This window comes from Cupressus sempervirens, chromosome 11, assembly GCF_028749045.1.
Source record: "Cupressus sempervirens isolate cs-2001-9-10 chromosome 11, ASM2874904v1, whole genome shotgun sequence".
In the NCBI taxonomy this organism is placed as follows: Eukaryota; Viridiplantae; Streptophyta; class Pinopsida; order Cupressales; family Cupressaceae; genus Cupressus; species Cupressus sempervirens.
The window spans coordinates 741,674,324-741,686,523 of NC_143128.1; the positions used below are offsets into that span (position 1 = coordinate 741,674,324).

General features: G+C 37.5%; 1 protein-coding gene across 5 annotated transcripts in view; it reads right to left on the bottom strand.

Moving 5' to 3' along the window:
* LOC149531765 (P-loop containing nucleoside triphosphate hydrolases superfamily protein) overlaps positions 1-12,200 on the bottom strand; it is a 73,814-nt gene that overhangs the window by 14,113 nt on the left and 47,501 nt on the right. For 3 of the 5 annotated variants that reach the window (XM_089811377.1, XM_089811375.1, XM_089811376.1), the window contains exon 10: positions 11,910-12,124. In XM_089811377.1, coding sequence (XP_089667503.1) covers positions 11,910-12,124 — 215 coding nt within the window. Of the gene's footprint in view, positions 1-11,909; positions 12,143-12,200 lie in introns of all 5 variants that reach the window. The other 2 variants (XM_089811373.1, XM_089811374.1) reach the window with 1 other exon arrangement.

Consider the following 12,200-nt stretch of genomic DNA (forward strand, 5'->3'; position numbering starts at 1 on the left):
CGGACAGCTAGGGTTTCTTTCGAAACTCTGGGTGTTCGTGCCAAATTAAAAATCTTTTTGCAAATTCTTGGTGGGTTTTTGCAGATCTCAGCTAGGTTGGTCTCCGTTTTTTCTGGGTGCATCATTTTTCGTGCCAGCAGAATCAGAATCTAATTTCAGATTCTTCCTGAATTTTTCGAGACCTCTTTTGGGTCTCTTTTTGTTTTTCCTAGGTCTTTCGTCAATCTGCCTTGAAGTTCGTGCCATTGCTGATATTCACATTTTTTACCATCATAAAACGTGTCATGGCATCTCCACCAATCTTCTCTTGGAAGGCAGTCAATTCAATGGAAATAAGTGCAACACCTGGAAGCAGAGAATGATGATGATCTTCAAGTATCGTCGCCTTGTGGCGCTTGTTCTCGGTACCAAATTCGTCCTACCACAATCGATACTACTCAAGAAGTTTGATGAGCGTAATCGAGAAGCGGATATGCTTATTAAGCTTTCAATTAATGATGATCAACTGCCTCAAGTGTCGTCTAGCAAGAAGCTGCAGAGATCTGGAAAATATTGAAGGATCTCTACAAGACATCAAATAAAAGAAGAGCCTTCTTTCTGAAGAATCAGCTTGAGGCCATTGGTCGTACCATTAAGGAAGAAGATATGATGGTCATTACTGTGAAAAGTCTACCATCATCCCTTGAACACTTGATTGAGATGCTCAACATTACTGCAACTATTGTTGACCTCAAATTTCCCGATTGTACACCAAACTTTTGCAACAGGACCGTTGGAAACAACAATTTGGCAGAAGTGCTCCTTCATCATCCTCTGAACAAGCATTTTCAGCCCAATCTCATTCCTCTGCTCAATCTCATAATAGCTCCAAGAAGAAGCAAATCTGGTGCAACTATTACCAAAAATTTGGTCATGTGATCTTGGAATGCACGACTCGCATTGCTTCTGACCAGCAGACACAAGGAGGGTCTCAGCTATAGGCCAATATTGCACATGTAGAGCTCATTGATCAGCCTGAGTCTACCTTCTACACCTTTTGAAGATTCTCCTACAATTTTTTTGTTTGAAGTTCAATTGACCATTAAGGGAGGGTATTACAGTTAAATCTCTCTAATTTTGTTTCTCCCTTCCGTAGCTTTACTTCTATTTCTAATAGTCACTCTTCTTCTATGTTTCCATACTCTCTCTTTGTTCAATATGGAAACTTTCTCTTTCTCTCTTCAGGATGTTTCTATTTCTCTTTGTTTGTTATATAATGTTTCTATTTCTCTCTCTTTGTTCATTATAGAAACATTCTTGTGTATACCTGTATATATATAGATCATTTATGATCTTTGTTTAATAACCCATTCATTATTTTACCATAATAGCACAACAGAAGCATTGCATTTAGTGAAAACAAGGAGGCTTTACAACAGAACACCATAGAACTCAATACATCTTCGAACTCATATTTCTTAGTTATATATTATGATCGCCCATCATGACTATAAGATAAAAATATGATGTTTATAAGTATATATCTAAGTTAGCAATTTGGATGCAGATCCGGATGCGGATGCATGAAGCAGGTGCATAGATGCACGGATTTTTTAGGGGGTTGTGTTTGGATGCGTGTGTGTGTGTATTTTAAAAATACACACATGCACATATATTATGTATATCCAAATAAATGCATTTTCATTAACGTTGAATACTGAATAAATGGATTGTTCTAGGATCACAGATTCACAGATATTGACAATCTCAGTCAAAAACAATAGATCCTGTGAACTGGAAACAACATCATTAGATAGGATCACAGCTTTAGTCTATCTATTATTTCCTTTAACATTTGTAATGGAAAACACCAGGTATGGAAATATTAACAAGCATGGTAGAAATTGATATCTGGATTTAAATATGCTGCCACAAAAACTCTTAGACACATTTTATGCCTATAACACAAGACAATGCTTACAAATGCCCTCCATACATAGAGTAACCAATAATTGTCAACATTTAGATTTAACGATTCTGAATTTTGAATTCTCTGCAAGCCTAAACTGGATATAAATCTTATGTTTTAGCCAAATAATAGAAGCATATGCTTGTGGAAGCCACTTGGAAGTGCCTCCCAAGGTGATAGGATTCCACTTGCATTCAGATGCCCGGGAGGCGTTTCCAAATGGCTTCTACAGGCATTCGCCTCGGAATCCACCTCCACAAGCACCTGCTTCTACCTCCAAGCCCAAGATGCCCGTTTCAGCTTCTAAGGTATATAACGAATAATTTTGATTATCATATATCATCGTTGATGACTAAATCGCCTATGATGACAGTTATGTGAAGTGTTCGACTATTTTAATGCATCTTGAAAGGAAGGTCTTGAGGTGTAAGCAAAGGAGTTTTCAAGGCTACATAAGTAGAGGATCCTAGAATGGGCTTGACAACCCTTACGTCAAAGAGTCGAGGAACCCACTTACAACCTCTAGCAACTCCACAAGATGGTTATGTGTTTTCTAAAAGATGAGGCAAGATGGGAAAGAAACTTTCAAGCCGCGAAGTGAGAGAGAGTTGCAGTAGACTTCCCTCTTGAACTTGTGTAGAAATGGCTTCTAGCAGACCCATCATGTCTCTTCTTGCAAACCCTAATATATTTGTAGAGTACTATTGACAAGCTACAACTATGATGTGGTGCTAACCCTAGTTTTGTGTGTGTGTGTGCGTGGGTGTGTGGGAGATAATGTATGTCTGTGTGTGGATAGTTATAATTATGTTCTTTTTTATTGCAGGTTTCAAATCTCAAGGTGTATTACCATAGAAATATTTAATTGGTGAGATGTAAGCCAAATCTTAATTTGTCACAATTATGCTTTTAAGAAAATTCTAGGGCAAATTAGGAAGGGGACATCACTATTGATAACAAAAATTTTGCCGACTTATTACAAAACCTTGCTAAAATTCTTATTTTTCAATGTTATAACAGCAAAGTCAACTTCAAGGGCAAGGCTACGTAGAACAGAAGACAAAGCATGGAAGTATGGGATACTGGGAAACAAAAAGGATGAGGTCACTTGTACCATATGTAGTAAATGTATGACAAGGGGATCAATAGATTGAAATACTACACTGCAAAAATACCAAGACAAAACGTGGATATATGCCCAAAATGTAACTCTGGAGATGGTTAGAGAGATGAAGACCTTTATTGCTGATTCCAAGCTGAGAAAAGAAGAAAAGCAAAAAAAAACAAAAGAAGCCATAGCAGCAGTGAGAACTCAAAATGCATCGACTTTGGATCCCCTTGGTGGCCAAAGTCCACACATCCTAACAATGGTGAGAATCCTAAGGTTTTTCTTCCTACTAGGCAGATTCCTCTGTCATCAAGACCAAATTACTTTATTCCACACAACGTTCCAAGACCACAACCTGCATTTGAAGGTTCCAAATGGAATAAAGAGAAACATCTTGAAGCTAGGATGGCAGCAGGAAAGTTTTGGTACTACTTTAATTTACCTTTCAACACAGCAAACAGCCCATACAAGGAAGATTTGGTGAATGCATTACGATTGGAAGCAGGGGATTTAAGGCCCCTACAGCTAATTACTTGAGTGGGCCATTGTTAAAGGAAGTTGTAAAGAATGCATGGTCATCGTTGATGAATAAAGAGAAATTTGGAGTCGAAAAGGATTCAACATCTTATAACTTCCTTTTTCACTCCGATTACCTCTCCTAGAGGAATTAAGTGTGTTGGGGGCTCGTCTGCTATTACTCACACCGGATCAATAAGGCCGCATATAGATCATATGCACATACACCATCAACAACAACAGCCCCTCTCTCTCAGGCAACAAGCTCAGACTTCTTTGCACACTGATAGTTATCCTTCGATTCTGAGCTACTTTTTGAAGACTACAAACTGCTAATTGTTACATGGTCTCAATGCCTCTCTAGTGTAGGGTTGTCTCTCTTTGTCTGCTTCTTTCTCTGTTTGTTTCCTTTTCTCGACACCGCTTGGTTGGTCCTGCTACATTCTAGCCCCTATTTGTATCTTCAATCCCTTAGGCCTGTTTGTGGTCTTTTGTTGGACATTAATAGTTTATCTTAACTTATCATATGGATGGATAGCCTGATTGACAGAATATAACTCTACAAAACTTCCTAGTGACTTCTCATGGAGCATTGGTATTCCTAAACTCTATAGATGCCTCCCATAAAATAAAAAATGTTGAATACTTGTGCAATTTATTAGATGGGGTGATTCAGGAGGTTGGTGTTGGGAATGTTCCAAATAATCACAGACAACACAAACTGCATATGTAGCTACAAGCAAAATGCTTAAGAAGAGCATCCTACAAATTCATGGAGTCCTTTGCGCTATACATTGCTTGGACTTATAGTTAAAGGACATTGGGAAGATTGGATGGGTGAAAAGGGTGGTTGAAGATGCTGAAAATGTGACCAAAGTTACATACATCCATACTTGGTCCTTGCTTTGTTGAGAAAACACACAAATGGCAAGGACCTTCTAGTGACCAAGGATGGTATGATTTGCTAGCCACTTCATCACATTGCAAAACATTCTTGGTGTAATTCCTCATCTCAAGAAAATGTTTGTGTTTGATTCTTGGTCGAAGTCTACATTTTCATAAACATAGAAAGCCGAGACAATTGGAAGTATTGTTTTCGATGAAACAATCAACAATAATATAGATAGGTTGATTAAGATACTGAACAAACACAAACATAAATTTTATGTGCTGTTTTTTTCTTTGAAAGGTTATTTTTGCATACTTTAAAATTGATTTTCTTTCTTTTTGGTGGCAAAACCTTTGGTAAGGGTTCTTCATACGATGAAAGGAGAGAGCATGCCAAAGGATTTCATTTATGAGGCCATTTCACAATGGTAAGGTAGAAAAAATAGCAAATATGGAATCATTTGGTGCATCATTGATCGTAGATGGACAAAACAACTCCATCATCCCATCCACGCATTGGCCTACTTGTGAATGGGAAATTCTAGCTCTCTGATATATTTAGGGTTGACGAGGTCATGGTAGGAGTTATTGTTGATAAGATGGTGCCTCATCATGAGTTGAGAAACAAGATTATTGATGAATTGGAGGTAAGAATTACTATATCTTATTTATGAATTTGGCAATGTTGACTGGGGGGAAGAAGCCAATAGTGAATTGGGGTCCAATAGCAATTCACTCAATTTTAATCATTTATTTACCAATACTGGATCATTTAATTACCAATAGTTGGTCAATTTTTTGCTTTTTGGAACCATGATTGGCTCATTTGTGCACCACTACTAGTGATAAATGAACCACTACTAGAGATTTGTGAAAGACCACTGGAGATTTGTGAACCACTAATGGTGATTTGAGTAGATAATTATTCGTGAAATCGGGGTCAATCAGTTAACACTTTTTTTGTACCACCTTTTTACCCTTTCACACATAACATCTTCAGTAGAGTGCATCATTTTTGGGCAGAAGCTGAAACCTTGGCTTTAAGCAGTTAAGTTGCATACGAAAACAACTAAAAATATATTGTTGAAATCCAATACCATTTGGTGCCTCAATTGAATGCGCAAAGTTAGCTATAGCCACTATTGGCTCCTTTCTCCTATCCAAAAACATCCATTTTACATACATAGTGACTAAATATTTGATTTACATTTAATTTCAATCTGTATCTATTCAAGGTCTATAAGGGTGTGGACAGCCTCTTTTCTTCATCTCAAGCAATTGACAAAAGAGAAAAAAGACCAGGTAAAGATTTAGTTCAATATTACAATAAGAAATTAGAAGCTTGATTGTTATATTTTTCTATTTAATGCTTATATATCAAAAAGACTTTTTTGTAGATTTATGGTGGGAGAGTTATGATGTCGGCACACCTTATCTTCAAAAGATAGCCCATTGTGCTTTTCAACATTTAGATACCACAACATCAACTATTTCCAAAAATTAAGTTACAATTGGAGAGGAAAGAAGACGATGCAAACTTTAGTTGTCTGTTTTACTCACTTGGACATATCATTATATGTAATTTTGTAAACATTAATAAACTTTGGTGTTGTTATATATTTCAAAGTTTGAAACTATGAGTATATGAAGATGAAAGTGCAACTAGTGAGTTTTCGAAGATAATATGACATGTAATGTTTGAATTTTGGCTCTCATGTTTTGCAAATACATTAATTTATTTTTCTTTATTCTAAAACTACAGTTTTCTTCTTTGTCGAGTCCTAGCCGAGTTTTTGCCAAGTCTCAAGTCTAAGTCCTAATTTGGGCTACCGAGTGTGTGCAAACTCCAAGTTTTCAAACTTTAGACCCAAGCATGGTTGTAGATAAGTTTGAATACTTATTTAGCACCTTTAGCATGTGTTTAATGATTTATCCCTTCAATCTTCTCAAAGCTCTTAGCCATCACATCCAAGCAATGTGCTGTAAAAAGTATAAGAAATAGTAGGATGTCTCTCCATAATAAGTCTCTCTACAAATAGATATGTTGTTGCATTGTCTATGATAATTTGGACAACATTCACAACCCCAACCACGTAAATCATCTCACCTAATAGTTGCACAAAGTCTCAACAATTTCTACTCTATACAAAAAGAACAAAAGAGAAAATTGATCAAAAGAAAAACATGTTTCAATTGTATTTTTATTCGATATTGTATTCGTTCCATCAAAGTGCCTTAAATAGGCATTACAAGAAGTGTGAACTTACATAACCATTGAAAGTAACCGATAGCTTTAATTAATTAATCTAAACCTAAATAAACTAAACTATTTAATGTAATACTCCAACACTCCCCCCCTTATTACATTAATCCAAACATGAATGGAAGTTGCAAGGGTCTTAAACCCAACCCTCTAGAGACTTTAATCAAGCACCTTCATGAGTTCTTGCTCACTCAAGAAACACTGAATTGACCGCAACAGTGGATTTCTTGACTTTTTTGATTAACCAAGAGACACTAAACTGCCCACATCAATGGATCTCCTAACTACAAAATCTGAAACCATTTGTACAATATGAGGGCTTCCACCTCCCACGCATAATGAGACACATTGCCTCTGAAATTCCACATCTCCTCTGAGTGTGTCTAATACCTCCTTCGGTGCTACACATGATATGCCTTTCCTTTGAAAGTCCACATCTCCTTCAAGTGTGTCTAATGGCCCCCCTCAAGTGTTGCAGAAACAACCTCTCTTTTGTTGCACAAATCACCAATGTTATGCCTGCACACGAGATGTTTTTCCTCTAAAAGTATACATCTCCTTCGAGCGTGTCTAATGCCTCCTCTAGTGCTCAACATATCACCAACCAAATGCAGATACATCAACAATAGAAGGACCGCAAATGAAGAAGGGTTCCAAGCGAAACTCTTCAAGCTAGTATTACTGTTTTGGGCTCCTATCTCACAGTCCTCTTTAACAAAGTGGTTTGCACTGGTTTTCTCAACTCTTGGTCACGACATATTATCCATCTGATACATAAGACCAGCTCAATCTCAGACCTCAACAACTACATGACCATCATGGTTGGGCATACTTTTGTCAAACTTTATGCTACTATATCCAACATTATCTTATCCAAGGAGCTTGATCAACAGCTTTGCCAAGTAGGGGGCAGGCTGGCTTTTGTACATATTATCAAACCACAACCACATTCTGACTATGCAAACTATCATTAAGGAGGCTCAGCAGCACTCGACGAAAGTGTATTGCTTCTTTGTAGACTTCCACAATGCCTATGACTCTGTCCCTCAAACCACTCTCTTCCAGAGGCTTAGGGATATTGGGATTTCAAAGAGTCTCTTGAAGACTATCATGAGAGTATACAAGAGCATGGTGGGCAAGTTCAGGACTCCCCAAGTTTTTTCAGATCCTATCCAAAGCACCATCAGGGTGAAGCAAGGATACCCTCTCTCCTACTCTTTTCGGTATTTATATTGACAAGCTCGAGATTCTCCTCTGTGACTTCTCGCTCCCTATTGATGGTCGCTATTTACACAAGGTTTTAATCTCCATTCTACTATTTGTCGATGATGTGGTTCTTTTGGCTTCATCCCCAGAATAGCTCCAATGGCTTCTTGATGGATTGGCCTCCCTTTGTGAGTCACGGCAGTTAGTTGTGAACCTGGTCAAGACCTCGCATCTCCATTTCCACCTTCAAGCTATGGAGGTTGAGATCATCCTCCTACACTTATCTGGGGATTAAGTTCTCTGGACCCTGTTTCAATTTGAGACTTGTCATGCAACCCCAGGTTAATAAGGGACTCAACTCCCTAGCTATGCTTGAGAGATAGTACTTCAAACATCACTTCCAGGATATCACAACCAAAATGTCCCTCTTGGACTCTTTGGTCAGACCCACTGTTCTCTCAAGTTCTATTGTGTGGTGGCCTTCTCTCCTAGATTCCAAATGAGCTTCGGTTGAGAGTTCAAACCCTCCTTCATGCGTTATCAGATGTCATCGGTCCACCCCCTGCAATATCATCTTGGTTGAGTTTGGGGCTCATCCCTTCAAACTTGGGACCATCTTCAATTTGATTTGGTTCCTTCATTGGCTTTAGAGCTTCACAAACTCTACTGAGAGCCACCATAGATATTCTTACCTAGCTTATTGCTCTTCCATGGCAGTGGCAAGCTCTGATCCCACTGGCAAAGCTCGCTATTGATTCACCCAGGCTTCTACTCTTCTTGGCTCAACGAGCACATCAAGCTCGACATCTACATACAGTATTTTATTACGACATGGAGTAACCCTCTAAGGGGACTCCGCCCGAGGATGGCTCTCTATGCTAAGCAATTCCTAGATATCCATGGCAAGGTCATTGTGCGCCCTTGGTACCTCACCCGCCGTTAGACTCGTGCCCTTTGCATCTCTTTGGGATCTTTTAGAATGGGCTCCCATCAGTTGCGTATACGCACCAACCACTAGATTGACGGAGAGAATAGGATCTATCAGCTTTGTCCCCTTTCTGTTGCCCTGCCTACTATGAGATCAGGAGAAGGTTCTACATCTTATTTAGAGTGCACGTCCATCTCATTCTTTAGGTATACTGATCAGCGGTGTCTCGCATTTTACCTCCTAGAGGCCATGTGGTTTGGCGATTGCACTTTGCAGCTTTTGTTCACACCGAGACAAACTTCAAACTAGCTCATCACCTCCTTCTTCACTACTATGTCTCTTGCCCAAGGGACGAAGCAGTTGCTCGGCCTCCCCTCAGGACACACTAGGTTCGTGAAGCTTTGCAAAGAAACTACTTGGCAACACCAGCATCACCATACCCAATTGCTAATTTACTATTTTTAGTAAGTCTAATTTAGGTAGTTGCCATATTTGGCAGTGCAATTGGTGATGTTGGCAATTGGTCATCACCTGCATCAAATGGGGTTATTTATTACACAGGCTCATTATTTATTAATTAAGTTTATATTACAATGGCACTTCATTATTATTATATGTTAGAAAGTGATGTTGTGTTGGTGAAGCTTCTTAAGTGGAGTTATGTTTGGGGACTTAAGTGTCATTTGAAGATTATAAATATGAGCCATTGTGAAGGAAAACACATCCAATTGTCTAATTTGCTTTTGTTGCTTTTGTGTAGGTTTTTGCATTCTGATTTCAATTCCCTTGCTATGGGATGAGGATTTGATTGGAGGATCTGAAATTGGTGTTTCCTCATTCTGTTGCATACTGTGGTTGAGGAGCAATTTGTCTACTGAAGAAATTGGGAGTCTTCTCTTACTGTCTTTCCACTGTAGCTGAGAAGATGAATTGTATTGAGGAGGGTTTAAGGATTTTAACAGTAGCGTTTGGAGCTGATGAAGAAAACAAATTAGTGAGTTGTGGTTGACTGCTGTCCTCAAGAAGACAGTGTTTCTTGTTTGCTGGTGCTATGATCAAGGATTGCGGACCTGCATGTGGAATCCAGGTCCCGCGACTATGTTTCTAGAGGTCACATTGAATAAATAAAGGGCTAGGTCAATTTCCTGGTGGCTTGCAATTCATATTTTTTAGCTGAAGGTTGGCGTTGCAGAGCTGAAATGTGTGGATAGCACTCAAGGGGAGCTGAACGTGAATCCCTACAGAGGGATATATTGCTGCAAACATCTTCCACTTACCAGATACAGGTTCTCTCCGTTATACACAATACATTTGTAATTTGTTGAATATTAAGACAAAAACTTTCAGCATTAGTGTGCCTTAGTGATTTGTTTGTGCATAGTTACTTTTCCTTTGTGAATTTCCAGAGTTTTATGCTTATTAAAAAGGGGTTTCAACCCAATATATATCTGCTGCACGTAGGTTAGAAGTTGGGAGAAATATCAAGCTTATCTCTGGTTAGTAGTCTCTTGATTTGGTAGTATAAAATTGCAGCGTGTCATTTCAGAAATTGGCCACATAATTAATATATTTTATGCTGTCATCTCTGCCTACATGAATTCTCAAATTCAAAATTGCAAAAGCATTAAAATTCCTAAAAAGAAGTTACATTACCACAATTGATCAGAGAGAAGTGTTTTAGGCTTTACTACACTGATAGCAGAGATTACTGAAGTATTTAACAAAAAGTCGAATAACTAAATAATAAAGAAAATTAGTGTTTTTACAGGTAGTCATATTCAATAAAACCTCTATTAGGATAAATCTAAAAAAAAAATAGAAATGTAAAGTCTTATTCAAATAAAAAAGATTAAAGGTGGCTTTGGCATATTCACGTTCTGTACACATTGATTAAATCTATTCCAGTAAGAGAAACATATAATAAAAATGATCTAATGATGTGGCCCTATCTATTTAATAAATTCGTTTGTGCAGTGTTTTATTAACAGAAACCATTTGACAAATACGGTCTAGTCATGTGGAACCTATGTACTACTAATATATGCTATGTTAGTTTCTTAAATTCACATAATGTAGCGTCTTCAACAAGAGAAAGTTGTCAAATAAGGATAATTTTTATTAACTTCTATACTACAAATTGTTCATCATTGATAATTCCAAAGCTAAGTCTTTTTGGAATTCAACCTGCATATTTTTAGTCATCTTAAGATGAACTCTATGCATAGGCATTAAACTAATACATTTTGTCTGATGAACTAATATATCTTTAGTTATTTTAAGATGATCTCTATGCATAGTCATTAAAATAAAATAAAATAATCGCACTGAAAGGGAGTCCAACTTAAACAAATTTATAAGCATTCTCCAATATATATGTATGATTTTTAGACGAGAAACTCGTAAAATATTCATGCATAAAAGAATTAATTACTTCTTGCGAATGGTTACAATGCAAGAAAGGGTTTAAAGTCATCATAGAACGGGAGGAAAATTGTAAATATGACAAGAAAAGGCAGCTGACAACATAGCCAAAGCTCAAACAATCAAGTCTCATCAACAAAGAAAGAAGACACCAGATGAAGACTGTGGAATTGGCGATGAGAGATAATGGAAACACCAAAGTAGGATTCAATTCATAATCTTCAAATAGGAACCATTAAAAAATTATTATTAAATACAGATTGTAATGTACTCTACATTTTCTACAACCAAGAGTTCACATTAAATCCAGGTGTACCAAAAGGATTATTCATAACAATTTCTGAAAGAATTTTCCAAGGTGACACCCAACATTAAATTGTAAAAAGAAAAGAGTATGCGGACAATAATATTTTTAACGTTTTTTGCATGTTGCAAATACAGGAACCTAGCCTTCAATGTGGATGACAAATATTCTTGGAAATGTAACAAAAGAAATGAATGATGAGCTCTATTCAGCCATTTATCAATAATCTAAACTGAAGTATTGCTTCCAAAAGTTCAAGAGGACCACACTACCATCTAATTAAATGACAAGAAAATCTCAGATCACCAAAAACAATAATCAGCATACCTTTGGATTGTCCTCCTCCTCATCCTCAAAAAAGACTGCTTTTCTCCTTATTCTTCCATTTTGAAACTCTGATACCTCTCTCACATTTTGTTTTGGAAGGGTCTCCACCTCACTGTCAGACATGACTGTAACCTTCTCTTCTGGAAAATTGGTGCTGATAATGGCATGTCCATCATTTCCATTTGGCAATTTTTTGTAAAGTCCATTGCTTCTCCCTGTATCACCATTGTCAACTGAAAAACTATCAGAATAGAAACCAGGAAAAGCAGTATCTGCTTAAGCAATACAACT